Here is a 13,659-nt window from a genome sequence, read left to right as displayed (position 1 = left end):
AGAGGTTCCTTGGTACCTGGAAATAAGCCCAGCAGTAGCACACCAGGGCAAGGGCAAGCAAAGAGCCCAGCGGAGGGCAGGCTGGGTCTCAGTTGGTTATTTTTTTAGATCACTGCCTCAAAGGACGTTCTAGCTAATTAAGAGTCGGTAGGGAACTTCTTCCTGCTCTGTGTTTATGGAATCCTGATCTGATGGATAAGCCAGGACTCTCAAGTGTGGTTGCTGAGTACAACATGAGAGGCTAAAGGCTTTGAGCTTTTCCGTACCCACTGTCCATCTGACTTCCATAGCCCTGGCTGACAAAACTCTCCTCCTCTCACTTTCTTCCCATCATCTTCCTCCTTATGTTTTCAAGCCTGACTTTAGAGAACAGCCGTTTCACCTATTCAGATTAGCTGTGAAATGTCACAGGGCCACTTGCTGTCTGCCAGGCTGGGTTTCACAGAACTTCCCTAGTTGTCAATGTAGCGCTCATGGGCACATTTTACTTGACTTGATAGAGAGACAGAGACAGAGAGAAAGAGAGACAGAGACAGAGAGACAGAGAGAGACAGAGAGAGGAGGAGGAGGAGAGGGGAGCCATGTTTAATATTGTGAAATATGATCTGTCTGCTCCTCTCCCCCACCTTCCACAGCAGTGATAAATTTCAAAGCATGCTCGGCAGATTTGGATTATATTATGCACAGTACACATGTTCATCACCAAAACCCGTACTCCCCCAGAATGTATGCATGGAGAATGAATTGCTGAGACGTCAAAAATCCCAGTTCCTCGAACTGATTTTATTAGCCAATGCATACCAAAGATGGATGGTAAAAGAAGTTATTTTTGCAGTGTCTTTTCTCCTGGAAGTCCTATTCTGCCAAACTGTGCTGCTCCAGGCTTTGGATCAAGCCTTGCCAGCTCTGTGCAGCTGCAGCACCAGAGAGACCGCTTTACAGCCTGTCACCTCTTCTGGCAAACAGCCATCTTGGTCTCGGAGAGTGGGGTCAGCGCCAGACTGGAGCAGCAGCTCCACAATGTCCGAAAACTCGCAGGCAGCAGCTGCAAGAGAAAGTGACAAACATACACCCAAGTTTACGTAGGTCAGGGAGCCACTCCATGCAGCAGGAACTGCGAGAGCGGGCAGTAAGGAGGCCTGCACAGCGCCCACCCTCATGGTGGCTGCAGGACGCTTGGGCCTTGCAGCCAGAACAAGTCTTAAGAAACTATATCTTTATCCTCGTGTAGAACCACACAGCTCTTTTGTAAAATTGTGAGACTTTGACCCTATTTGCAAGGAGAGAGTAACAGCAGAGAATAAAACATGCAATGGTTTTATGTCGATCTGTATTGTCAAATAATAATAGTTGAGTAACCCATGTCGAAAGGCTACATGCACTGTATCAAATAAAACCATTTGTTTTGCTTTTGAATACATACGTGTGTGTGTGTGTGTGTGTGTGTGTGTGTGTGTGTCTATAATTGAATTTAGGAAGGAGAAAAGCTGGTCTAGTAATTAAACCATCACTGTGTGAAATCTCGTGTGTAGGTTTGTACATTCAGATGTATGTGCAGGTGTGCTCTCCTGTGTGTGTGTATGGAGGCCAAAGTTCAGGGGCAAGCATCCTCCTCCATTGCTCCCCACAAGGGTCTCTTACTGGCTGGCTAGCAAGCTCCTGGAATCCTGTCTCCATCCGTCAGAACTGGGGTTAGAGATGTGCATCCCTGCGAGTATGTGTGTATGTGATGGGACCTGGACTCATTTCCTAGTGGCTATGCAGCAGGTGTTTTAGCCGAGCCACCTCCCAGCCCCTAAAACCCTAAGAGGAGAGAACAGGCATGACTTGGGTCACTGAGTCTAAGGCACAGGAGGGGACACCTCCAAACATCAAGACCTGAGATGAAGATGGTATTGTTACTGCCCCAGGACAGACAGACAGACCAAAGGTTAGAGCAGAGAGTCATCTACTCTTCGGCATATAAACAGAGATCAGATTTATGACAAAGCCAGTGTTACTAACAAGGAGGAAAAGAAGATCTAACAATTAGATGGCTCTGAGATGACAAGTCAGGCACTTTGCCCCAAATGAATCATAACAGCGATTAACACCTGAAGGAGAGCAGGGGAGGCCGGGTGCAGGGAAAGCACCCTGAGATCCGGAGCATGCTGGGGCAGTCACTTGGGACAATAGCCTGTCATTATAGGTCGTCCCTCAATGAAGGATCTGCGTCTAGTGACAGCCTGTGGAGGTTTTTCTGCACGTGCTCCCCAGCCGGTATTTGAGGAATGTATGTATCAGCCTTGTTCCTGATGGGCTCAAATGGTCATGAGCTCTCCCATGTAGAACAGACACTGTTCATCTGGAAGGGAAAACTAAGGAACTCCAACTTCATACACCACTGGGTTTATCTCAAAGACATAATGTTGAAGAATAAGAAGAAAACTCAGAATAATGCAGTTTAATAGGATTCTACTTAAAGAAGTATGTAAAAACAGACAGAATTAAACATGTTTGCGTGGACATACACATATGTAATGAAACTATAAAAGAAAGCATTTATATAAAACCCACGATAAAGCTGGGCAGGGTGGCACACACCTGAAATCCAGCACCTGGGAGGCAGCGGCAGGAGGTCAAAGTTCAAGGCAACCTGGCCTGTAGAGTGAGTGCATTCTAGGCCAGATGGAGTCACACAGTGAGCCCCTGTTTCAATGAAGTTAACAGAAACTGAAATAGTGCAATACTGGTAACCATGGTTACGGGGGCACTAAGGAGGGACGTGACTGGAGAGGCACACAGGAAGGCTCACGAGATGGTACTGGTGATGTTCCTGATTCTTAAGCTAGGGAGGAGACATATTTTCTACAGCTGTAATTCCCCTTACTCAGACATTTCAGTCGCTTCTGTGGTGCAACACATCATACAACAGCAGGAAGCTGTCTGAGAAAAGGCACAGAGGCAATGGCGGTGGACCCTAGACTGTTTCATTGAGCAAATGCTGTACCAGTCCTGTCAAGGATACAGGTGAGAGTCCACTCTAAGAACATATAAAGGTCATCAGCCAACTCTAGTGTAAGGAGTGAGTAAATGCTGTGCAGGGCACACTGCTCAGGCCGAGGAGAAAGAGGAAACTGAAGAAAGCACTTGGCCTTTTCAAAGCTGTTTTCCTAGGCCGAGGAAGCTTCCACTTCTCCTACTTTGCTGTTTGCTTTTTGAATCAAGGTCTCACTGTGTAGCTCTGGCTGTCCTGGAACTTACCATGTAGACTGGGGTGGTCTTGAACTCAGAGATTCATCTGCCCTTGTGGCCTGAGTGCAGGTTAATTAATGGTGAACTCACCAGGCTCTCTCTGTGGTGGTTATTTTAGCCACAACAGGAGGATGAATTTTACTAACAGTCCTAGAGTGGATGTTTTTAAGCTTCGAGTCGATTGCTATGGTAAAATGCAATGATTTCAAACCATCAAACCAATTTGGATGCCTAGGTAATACTTCATGTGTGTTTGGGTGTATTTTACTTGCTAATAATCTTGAAAAGTGTTCTCTGTGTACACTGTGTACTTTTCCACATGCAGAACCACAGAGCGAGCCTGTCCGTTCTTACCTCCTGCTACTTCCCACCCAAGAGACTACTGCTGCTTATTCCTGGGGCTGAGGCGTATCCTGGGATGGGATGGGAGCGCCTTGTCCTTCTGAGTTGGCTACAGTCCTCATTAGCTTTCAGGGGTGATGATTTCTGCATTTCCCTAAATCTTCAAGTCAGCCAAACTGGTGTGTGTGTGTGTCTGTGTGTGTGTCTGTGTGCGCGCGCGCACGCGTGTGTACTATCCTGCCCTGCTGGTATTAATAATTGAAGAACTTGGCTATTTCCACTCCCAGACAGGTGCTTCTTTCTAGCTTAGAGCATTCAGGTTTTATGCTGTGAAGCAAGAGCTGTTGAGCAAAAGCCAGGTTATGGTGGGCTATAAACTGGTGTAGCTCTGGTGTCTTTTTATTCTTTTGGTTGCGAGCACGGTCTTCTCATGGCTGGATCATCTCAGCAGCCTTCCGATTCCTTTTTACATTCCATATTCTGATATACTCAGTCACTAAACTCTTGAACATAATCAGAGAGAACCTGGTCCTAAGTGAGCCAAAGTGGAGAATTTCTGAGCTAACACAAGATTGCATGAGAACCCTCTCTCTGCCTTCAGTGCTGTGGGATCTCTTGTATGTGAGAGAAACATTTGATGAATGAACAGAGAGAGAAGGCAAGAACTTAGAGGGGGACCAGTGATAACGTACACCAACTTAGCAAGGGGCCGTATCAGTGCCCACACTGTGCTGGGAATCTTAGTTCTTCTAAGCTAACACGTAAACAGGGGAGTGGGGCTAAGCAGACGTCTGCTAAAGATGCAGACCATGGTTTTCAGGCACAGGGATGGTTCCACCTGTGTTGTACATGGATGAGTTTCCCAGCAGTGAAGTGTGGAATGATCTCAGGATTCAGACTCAGGAGCAGAGGGAGTAAGAATGTAATCCCATAGCTAGCTGACGGCAGCCACCCAACTAAGCAAACAGTACTTGCCCTGTGTGACAGTCCCCTAGCATGACTGACGTGAGTGAAATCCTAGCTCCAGTCTAACTAAAAGTGAGATTTGACTCACAGTATTTCGGAGCAGGGGTGTGGTACACATACCTGTATAAAGGGATTTTATTAATAAGCACTTGAGGCTTATGAAAAAGACAGACCCATACACAAGCATACGCAAGCAGGGAGTAATAGCAGAGAGAAAAATGAGGTTGACTTAAATGATGGGGCCCTGCCTATAAAGCCACACAAGTGAATGTTATGCTGACAGGAAGGGACGTTAGGAGCACGATGGTACCTGGGGGAGGCTGGCCCTCACAGATGCCCAGCAAATTGCAGTTGAAGAAATGGACCTGGACCGCCAATCACACGGTGAGTTAGCCCAGTGCTTGCTTGCTTTGTTTGTCTCGTTCTCTTGTTTTTTGGCTGTCCTCTCTGTCTACAATGGTGCTGAGAAGTTAGAATTTGCTCAAAATTCAATGCCCTCCCTTTTGCATCTTTAGAGAACCACAGGTCACAAGCCAGAACTTGTCATCTGCTCATATTCTCAAAACAAAGGCAAAGAGAAAGAAGGCAAGAACGGAGAGGGGGACCAGTGATATCACACACCAACTTATCAAAGGGCCGTATTGGTGCCCACACTGTGCTGGGAAATACAAGAACAGTCAGAGGCCCATGTTGGAAAAGCCCGAGCCAGTCTACAGGGACCAGCACAGTTGCTGAATTTATGGTACCCTGGGAACCTCTATTTGTCAAGTGCCTTACAGGCAGTCCTGACACTGGCCCAGGTGAAGATGAATTCCCATTCAGAGCAGTGAGCCTTCTGACTCCATTAATCCTTGGGGTTTTGATGATGAATTTCTTTCTTTTTTTTATTTTATTTATTTTCACTCTAATTCCTCCTCCCACTGCCCTGAAACAGTGTGGAAGGAACAGAACAGATGGTACTTTTCGTGGACGCCTGAGGGCTCATGAGGATACAAAGCCGGCCCACTCTGCAATCACATGACCACACGTGCACGGAAAAACCTTGATTTCCCCTGGGAGACTCAGATGCAATGATATTAGTATTCCCAGTGGAGGAAGAGGAGAGAAAAGCTAACAGGCCATTTATAAGGAGACCACACTTACTGCAACGTACTCCAGCAAGGACCACGGTTAAACACAAAAGAACAAGAGGACCAGTATCTGAAGACTCAAAACACTCAGGTAAAATGTGGGGAAATAAGGGTTTTAATGTTTCCACACAAAGACCACTGAGGATGAACTAGTAAAGACATCCGATAGTACAATAACAGCCTCTAGTTACCCTGAGATTGGCTCTGACCCAGTTTTAATCGGAAGGAGCCAGGATTTACAACCTGCTTAAGGATGGAGTTTGACAACTGCTATAATCAGAAGAGCTGTCAACACAAGGACAGCTGTCAAGCTCAACCATAATTCATAAAAAGTAATGGCTGAGCCCCTGAGGACCTCCCCAACACTGTCTGCACACACTGTATTTAACCACACTTACAGGTTTATGAAAATTCCAAGAACAGGTTAAGACCCTAAAAACCAAATCAAATCAACAGCCACTGAGCACCCACTAAATAAGAAGGATTGAATAACATTAAATGACTAAATGTTCAACAGACTTCTAGACATATAATAGGTGCTTAATAAATGATCACTATTATTCTGACATACAAGATGGTTTTGACTATTCTAAAAGTATCTATTACAAGTCCAGTAAACTAGTAAAGAAACAAAACTAAAGGCGAATTACTATAAAAGTGATTATTAATTTGAAAATGTTTTCATGAAACAATCCTGAGTTGTCAAACATTTTTGTTTTATATATCTTTAATGTCAAGATGTCTGACTGGCAATATTATTTTAGTGTTTAATTATGTTGATTGTAACATGTATGGTTATTTGCTTGGTTTTTCCACAGTAATATGATCTGAGAGACAGAAATAGATGTTTCAGTAGATGGTGTTTAGGCACGGTCTAAATTAAGGATGATTTTTATTAATATCTAACGTCCCAGTGAACAGAAAGATTATAAAAGCACACAGGATGTTAGCATTGATATGTTTACTCATGGTATAGTTGTGGGTATGGCTCTGCCTTGCTGACCAAGGAGACCAGTGGGAGGGGATTTCCCCATCTTATTAGTCCTGTAAAAGGTTACTTTCCAGGCTGGATGTGACAGTGCATACCTGTAATCTTAGCACTTTGTCTGGGCAGGAGTATCAGTGTGAGTATCAGTATCAAGCCTGGGATATGTGGCAAGTCCAAGCTAATCCTGGCGATAGGGGAGGGCCTTCTTTCAAAAAACAAGATAACACCCCTCCCCTCTGCCTCCTTTCTCTTTAATTATCTTCCAGAAAATAATGAGAGTTCTCTCTGGCACTGCCGTAGTGCATGAGAGTAGAAAACAGGAGTCTGGAATAGAATTGAAGACCCAGAAATGAACCCACACACCTATGGTCACTTGATCTTTGACAAAGGAGCTAAAACCATCCGGTGGAAAAAAGACGGCATTTTCAACAAATGGTGCTGGTTCAACTGGAGGTCAGCATGTAGAAGAATCCAGATCGATCCATGCTTATCACCCTGTACAAAGCTCAAGTCCAAGTGGATCAAGGACCTCCACATCAAACCAGATACACTCAAACTAATAGAAGAGAAAGTGGGGAAGAGCCTCGAACACATGTGCACTGGGGAAAATTTCCTGAACAAAACACCAATGGCTTATGCTCTAAGATCAAGAATCGACAAATGGGACCTCATAAAATTGCAAAGCTTCTGTAAGGCAAAGGACACTGTCATTAGGACAAAAAGGCAACCAACAGATTGGGAAAAGATCCTTACCAATCCTACCTCTGATAGAGGGCTAATATCTAATATAAACAAAAAAACTCAAGAAGTTAGACTACAGAAAACCAAATAATCCTATTAAAACATGGGGTACAGAGCTAAACAAAACATTCTCAACTGAGGAATATCGAATAGCCAAGAAACACCTAAGGAAATGTTCAACATCCTTAGTCATCAGGGAAATGCAAATCAAAACAACCCTGAGGTTCCACCTCAGGCCAGTCAGAATGGCTAAGATCAAAAACTCAGGTGACAGCAGATGCTAGTGAGGATGTGGAGAAATAGGGACACTCCTCCATTGTTGGTGGGATTGCAAACTGGTACAACCATTCTGGAAATCAGTCTGGAGGTTCCTCAGAAAATTGGACATGGTACTACCTGAGGACCCAGCTATACCAGTCCTGGGCATACACCCAAAAGATGTTCCAACATACAAGGACACATGCTCCACTATGTTCATAGCAACCTTATTTATAATAGCCAAAAGCTGGAAAGAACCCAGATGTCCTTAAACAGAGGAATGGATACAGAAAATGTGGTACATCTACACAATGGAGTACTACTCAGCTATTAAAAACAATGACTTCATGAAATTCATAGGCAAATGGATGGAACTAGAAAGTATCATCCTGAGTGAGGTAACCCAGTCACAAAAGAACACACATGGTATGCACCCACTGATAGGTGAATATTAGCCCAAAAAACTTGGAATACCCAATTCACAGACCATGTGAAGCTCAAGAAGAAGACCAAAATGTGGATGCTTCAGTCCTTCTTAGAAAGGGGAACAAAATACTCATGGGAGGAAATTTGGAGATAAAGAGGCCATCGAGAGACTGCCCCACCTGGGGATTCATCCCATATGCAGCCACCAAACCCAGTCACTATTGCTGATGTCAAGAACTGCTTGCTGACAGGAGCCTGATATGGGTGTCTCCTGAGAGGCTCTGCCAGCCCTACCGATACAGATGAGGATGGTTGCAGCTAACCATTGGACTGAGCATGGGGTCCCCAATGGAGGAGTTAGAGAAAGGACTGAAGGATCTGAAGGTGTTGGCAACCCCATAGGAAGAACAACTATATCAACCAACCACTCTCCAGAGCTCCCAGGGACTAAACCACCAACCAAAGAGTACATATGGAGGAACCCATGGCTCCAGCCACATATGTAGCAGAGGATGGCATTGTCTGGCACCAATGGGAGGAGAGGCCCTTGGTTCTGTGAAGGCTTGATTCCCCAGTATTGGGGAATGCCAGGATGTTGAAGTGGGAGTGGGTGGGTGTGAGTGGAAGCAACCTCATAGAAGCGGGGGTGGGGTGGGGGGAGAAAGGGGCTAACATTTAAGACATAAATAGATAAAATATCCAATAAAGGAAATGAAAAGCAAGCAAGCAAGCAAGCAAGCAAGCACAAGCAGTCAATGTGGCCCCATCCATCTTGGACATACGGTGACTCTGCTCTCTACAGATGGATTGTTGACAAGGTCCTAGTACCTACCCAGCCACCAGATTTTTATCCCACAGTGGGGGAAGAAACACCTAAGCTTGCCCATTTGTTGGGAGGACTAGAAATCAAACAGGGCAACACTGCTACTGATCTCTACGTCATTCAGGCCCTGTCTCTCTCTGTAAGCCTTATAGGCTACAAGATACATACAAGAGGACATCAGTCATATCTGTGTTTTAAGATGAGTCTACTCATGTAACTGTACACATACATTATCACATCAGTATAGGAATCCCAGAAGCACCCCTCCTACTTTCACCAAGACAATTCTGCTAAATTAGTCACCCCCGTCTCCTGATGCTGGAGTCTCCCCATTTTTGACTTTCACGTAACAGAAAGTGCATGCGTTCTTGGGTCCAGCGTCTTGAACTCCAAGTGTTTTGTGAGAGCTCTAAGCTGTGCTCATTCTTAATCCTGCTGAGAAATCACTTCAGGTTGCCACAACTATGCTGTCTAGTTCCCAGGTCTGAAGAGTCCAGTGCTTTACCAACTTGAGAAATTACCATGAATATTCTTTTTATTGTTGTTTGCTTGTTTGAAACAGGGTTTGTCTATGTAGCCCTGGCTGTCCTGGAACTCACTATATAGATAAGGCTGGCCTCAAATCCACAGAGAGATACCTGCCTCTGCCTCTTTAGTGCTAGGACTAAAACATGCCACTGTACAGTGTACCCTGCCAGTACATATTCTTATACACTCACTCTCCTAGAACCTTCTTGGAACATGTATTATAAATTTCTCATTTCCCCTTTAAAAAAAAAATAGCTGGACAGTCATGGCACACACATTTAATCCCAGCACTTGGTGGGCAGAATAGGTAGATCTCGGAGTTTGAGGCTACCCTGGCCTATAGAGTGAGTTCCAGGACAGCCAAGGCTATACAGAGAAACCTTGTCTTGAAAAAAACAAAAACAAAAACAAAAACAAACCCAACAATAATGATGGCAGAGGAACTGGAGGGATGGCTCGATGGTGAGAGCATTGGCCGCCGTTCCAGAGGTCTTGGATTCAGCACACACATGGTGGCTCACAACCACCTGTAACTCCAGTTCCAATGAATCCAACACCCTCTTATGGCCTCTCCAGTTCCAATGAATCCAACACCCTCTTATGGCCTCTCTAGTTCCAATGAATCCAACACCCTCTTATGGCCTCCGTGGGCACCAAGCACTGGCAAACACCCATGTACATAAGATAAAAATAAGTCAAGGGTGGGGAGGAGAGTGAGAGAGTGAGAATGAATGAATGAATGAATGAATGAATGAATGGTGGTAGAGATCAAGGCATGGGCCAGTGCTTTATCACTGGGCCACATTTCTGGCTTTTTATTAGGCTCTAATATAATAATATAATGGTTCTCAACTTCCCTAATGCTTAGAACATTTAATATGGTTTCTTTAATATGGCTGTGGTGACTTTCAACCATAAAATTATTCTTGTTACTGTCTCATAGCTGATTTTGCTACTGTTATGAATCATAATGTGCATATCTGATATGTAGCCTAAAGAGGCCCGGCCCGCCGCTTGAGAGCCACGGTTCTACTCCATTTCTGTCTCTTCCTTCCTGTCCTGCGTTTTTGGTGACTTCTTACAAACAGCTCTCAACACACCATTTTCTTTTCTTTTTTTCTTTTACTACTTGTGCTAACTCCATGCTTTAACCTAACCACTGTGAAATTTCTCTATTTGTTAAACTTTTTATTTAAATCCGATTTGGCACTGGGCATGACAGTGCAGGCCTTTAAACCTAGCACTCTGGAGGCGGAGGCAGTGGATCTCTGAGTTCCAGGTGAGCCTGGGCTACAGAGTGAGTTCCAGAGCAGCCAGGGCGCCACAGAGAAACCAAACCCCTCAATTTGGCTCTCTTTCACATCTGCCACTCTTGTGCTGTTGAGCCCCTCCTTACAATTTTGCCCTGGTAATCCTTATCCAACGGTTTCCCTAAAGCCCTTTAAGATAGAAACCTGGGCTGGTGAGGTGGCCCAGGAGGTCAAAGCACTTGCCACCCAGCCTGGCAACTTGAGTTCAATTCCTGAGATCCACATGGTGAAGGACGGGAACCAATTGCAAGTTGTCTCCACATGTGTGTTGTGGCAATGTGCACCCCTCTCCTAACAATTAACCGTGAAAGATGCCGAACCCCGTGTTTACTGCACCCGCAGACTGGCATGTGACTAGAGTCTGTAACTTTAGCTCGTGAGCTCATTTTCATCTACAGAACTTCAGAGTGCTGCTGCACTAATGTGCCCTTGGGAGAAGTTAGCACTCAGGCGCAGGAAGATGGTGCTGTCAGTACAGTGCATGCTGAACAAACAGCCAAGGGGACCTTTGCATCCATGCAAGAAAGCTGGGTGCAGTGGTGTGTGCCTGTAATCCCAGGGCTGGGAAGGCGGAGACAAGGTGACCTCAGCTGGCTCTAGCAGGACTGGTGAGCTCCAGGTTCAGGTAGAGAGGGAGTGGGGACTGTGTACACTTCTGTCAGGAGAGGACAAACCAGACCAGTGCACTAACCTTAGCTCCTTATTCACCTTACTGTGTGATTTCCCAAACAATCAAGAATATAAATTTGAACTCTAAATTTGTGTGAAATAGGACTTCCCCCAACTAGACACTGGTCTGATGTAGATAGTCTGTTTTTCTTTTTTTGCAACTGTTAGACTAAATCAAAAATTTTATAAACAAAACATGTTTATCTTTTAAATTTTTTTTGAAAAAGTCACTGAAAAGTTTGTAAAACTTTTAAAGACATATATATCTTTAATTTTTCATAATTGAACTCCATATTTATAAAAATGAAATTAAAAAACACTGAAAACTGCAAGATTTTTTCTTTCTTTCTTTCCTTCTTTCTTTCTTTTTTTTTTTCCATGTGGAGAGGTTTAATGAGAGAAAAGGAGAGGAAAGGAGGCCGGCCATGAGCACATGGAGGGAAGGCAGGGCATGGGGAGAGAAGGGACAGGGAGGGGGCAAGAGAAATAAGAACAAAGAGAGCAAGAGCAAGATTTTTTCTTTTAATATACAATTCCTGTATGTGAATGAAATAGACTATAAATTTTCAGTAAAACTTTATTCCTAAATTAAAGTTATGAGTGAACTAATAATAAATCTGTAAGATAATCTTTCTATGCATTTTCCAAATCCTGGGAATAAAAAGTAGTTTTAATCATTCCCATATTGGGGTAAAATGTTCTGCTGTCCTGATGTACCTTCCTCTGTACCCTGCAGAGGACTGGGACACATGGAGCAAAATCTGCTCCCACAAAAGACCAGTCACCTGACATCAAGTTCATCACTTTAACCTCTTCCTGGAAATACTTACGAATCCAGCCCTTTCACAGGTCAGTTCATCAACAGGAAATACACATTTTTCACAGGAGAGTAACTGGGCCTGCAGTTTCTCCCTCGCCTGTGTGACAGCCATAACTGACAGACTGTAACCTCTGTGGTGAAGTCAACTCGTTCATGCTGGTGTCCCCCAGACCTCACCTGTTTATCCTTCTAGGGGTGATTTCATTCTAGTGCCTAAAGTGAGATCTACGGCCTTGAATTTGAGATCCCCTTCCTCAGCCTGTAGAGAAGCTCAACCACAGACATGTATTAACCTGCCTGGCTCTTTGTATGTGTAGGCATGCATGATACGTACATGGGTACGTACATGATTGTGTGTACACATGTGTATACATGATTGTGTGTGTGCATGTGTGTATGAGTGTGTGTGTGTGTGTGTGTGTGTGTGTGTATGTGTGTGCGCATGCACATGTGTGAGGTGTTCCCCTCAAGTCTTTGTCCCAGTGGCTGTTTGCCGGGGATTAGGAGGTGTGTCCTTGCTGGAGGAAGCATGGCGCCAGGGTGGGCTTGGAGTTAGCCTCCTCTCTCTGCCTCCTGCTGGTGGCCTGAGATGTAAACTCAGCTGCTGCTCGAGCTGTCTGTTGTTTGCTGCCCCTGTTCACCATCATGGACTCTAACCCTCTGGAACTGTAAGCCTAAAAGAACTCTTTCTTCTGTAAATGGCCTTGGTCAGGGTGTTTTAATCACAGTAATAGAAAAGTTACAATACAGTGTGCATGTGGGTGCTTGTGCATATATGACGATGATTATGTGTGCACTCAGGTGCGCATGCGTGAATATGCATGTACATGCTTGCACATGGAGGCCACAGGACAGCACAGGTGTTTATTCACTCATTTATTCTCCACGTGAGTCACATCTGCGACTCTGCCTCCTGCTCCATGTCTTTCCTTCACTGCTGCTTTGTACCAGGCACACAGCATTCTACAGGGTTAACACAGGATTTTAGCTTCTTTAATGATTTTTTTTCTATTTTTTGATCAGCACTCTACCATCTTGATGTAAACTTACTAGAACCATCTTCATATTTAAACTAGCTAAATTCCGGTGATGTGAGGAACGTTACTTCCACACAGTTTCCTTTGGTGGTGAATGTATTGTGAGAGTGTTATATAGTAATGCTACAACCTTAATACCATATTCTAGTTTATCCAAGGACTCTGTCATAGAGCCTGCTAACACTTACTGCACACATGGCAGGTATTAGACACTGTCCTGAGCACTTCACATAAATTAACCCCTTACATTCTCAGACCTAGTCTGAGGCCATGGGCCCTGTTTGGTCAAGTGTAAACTAAAGTAAGTGGTTGACACAATCTGTGCAGAGTCGGCAGGAGACCTCGAATGTCAGACACAAGTCTGTCTTAATCCCAGGAGGTCTGAAC

General features: G+C 44.6%; 1 protein-coding gene across 5 annotated transcripts in view; it reads right to left on the bottom strand.

The window, feature by feature from the left end:
* Nucleotides 1-762: 762 nt before the first annotated feature.
* Acbd6 (acyl-CoA binding domain containing 6) overlaps nt 763-13,659 on the bottom strand; it is a 135,563-nt gene continuing 122,666 nt past the window's right edge. For 4 of the 5 annotated variants that reach the window (XM_006250031.5, XM_039090468.2, XM_017598704.3 and 1 more), the window contains one exon: nt 763-1,045. In XM_006250031.5, the coding sequence (XP_006250093.1) occupies nt 891-1,045 (155 nt within the window). In that variant the 3' untranslated portion in view covers nt 763-890. The remainder of the gene's footprint in view (nt 1,046-13,659) is intronic. The other variant, XR_005492218.2, reaches the window with a different exon arrangement.

Source organism: Rattus norvegicus, chromosome 13 (genome assembly GCF_036323735.1).
Source record: "Rattus norvegicus strain BN/NHsdMcwi chromosome 13, GRCr8, whole genome shotgun sequence".
In the NCBI taxonomy this organism is placed as follows: domain Eukaryota; kingdom Metazoa; phylum Chordata; class Mammalia; order Rodentia; family Muridae; genus Rattus; species Rattus norvegicus.
Note: the sequence above shows the minus strand (reverse complement) of the source record. Positions and strands in the feature narration are given on the sequence as shown.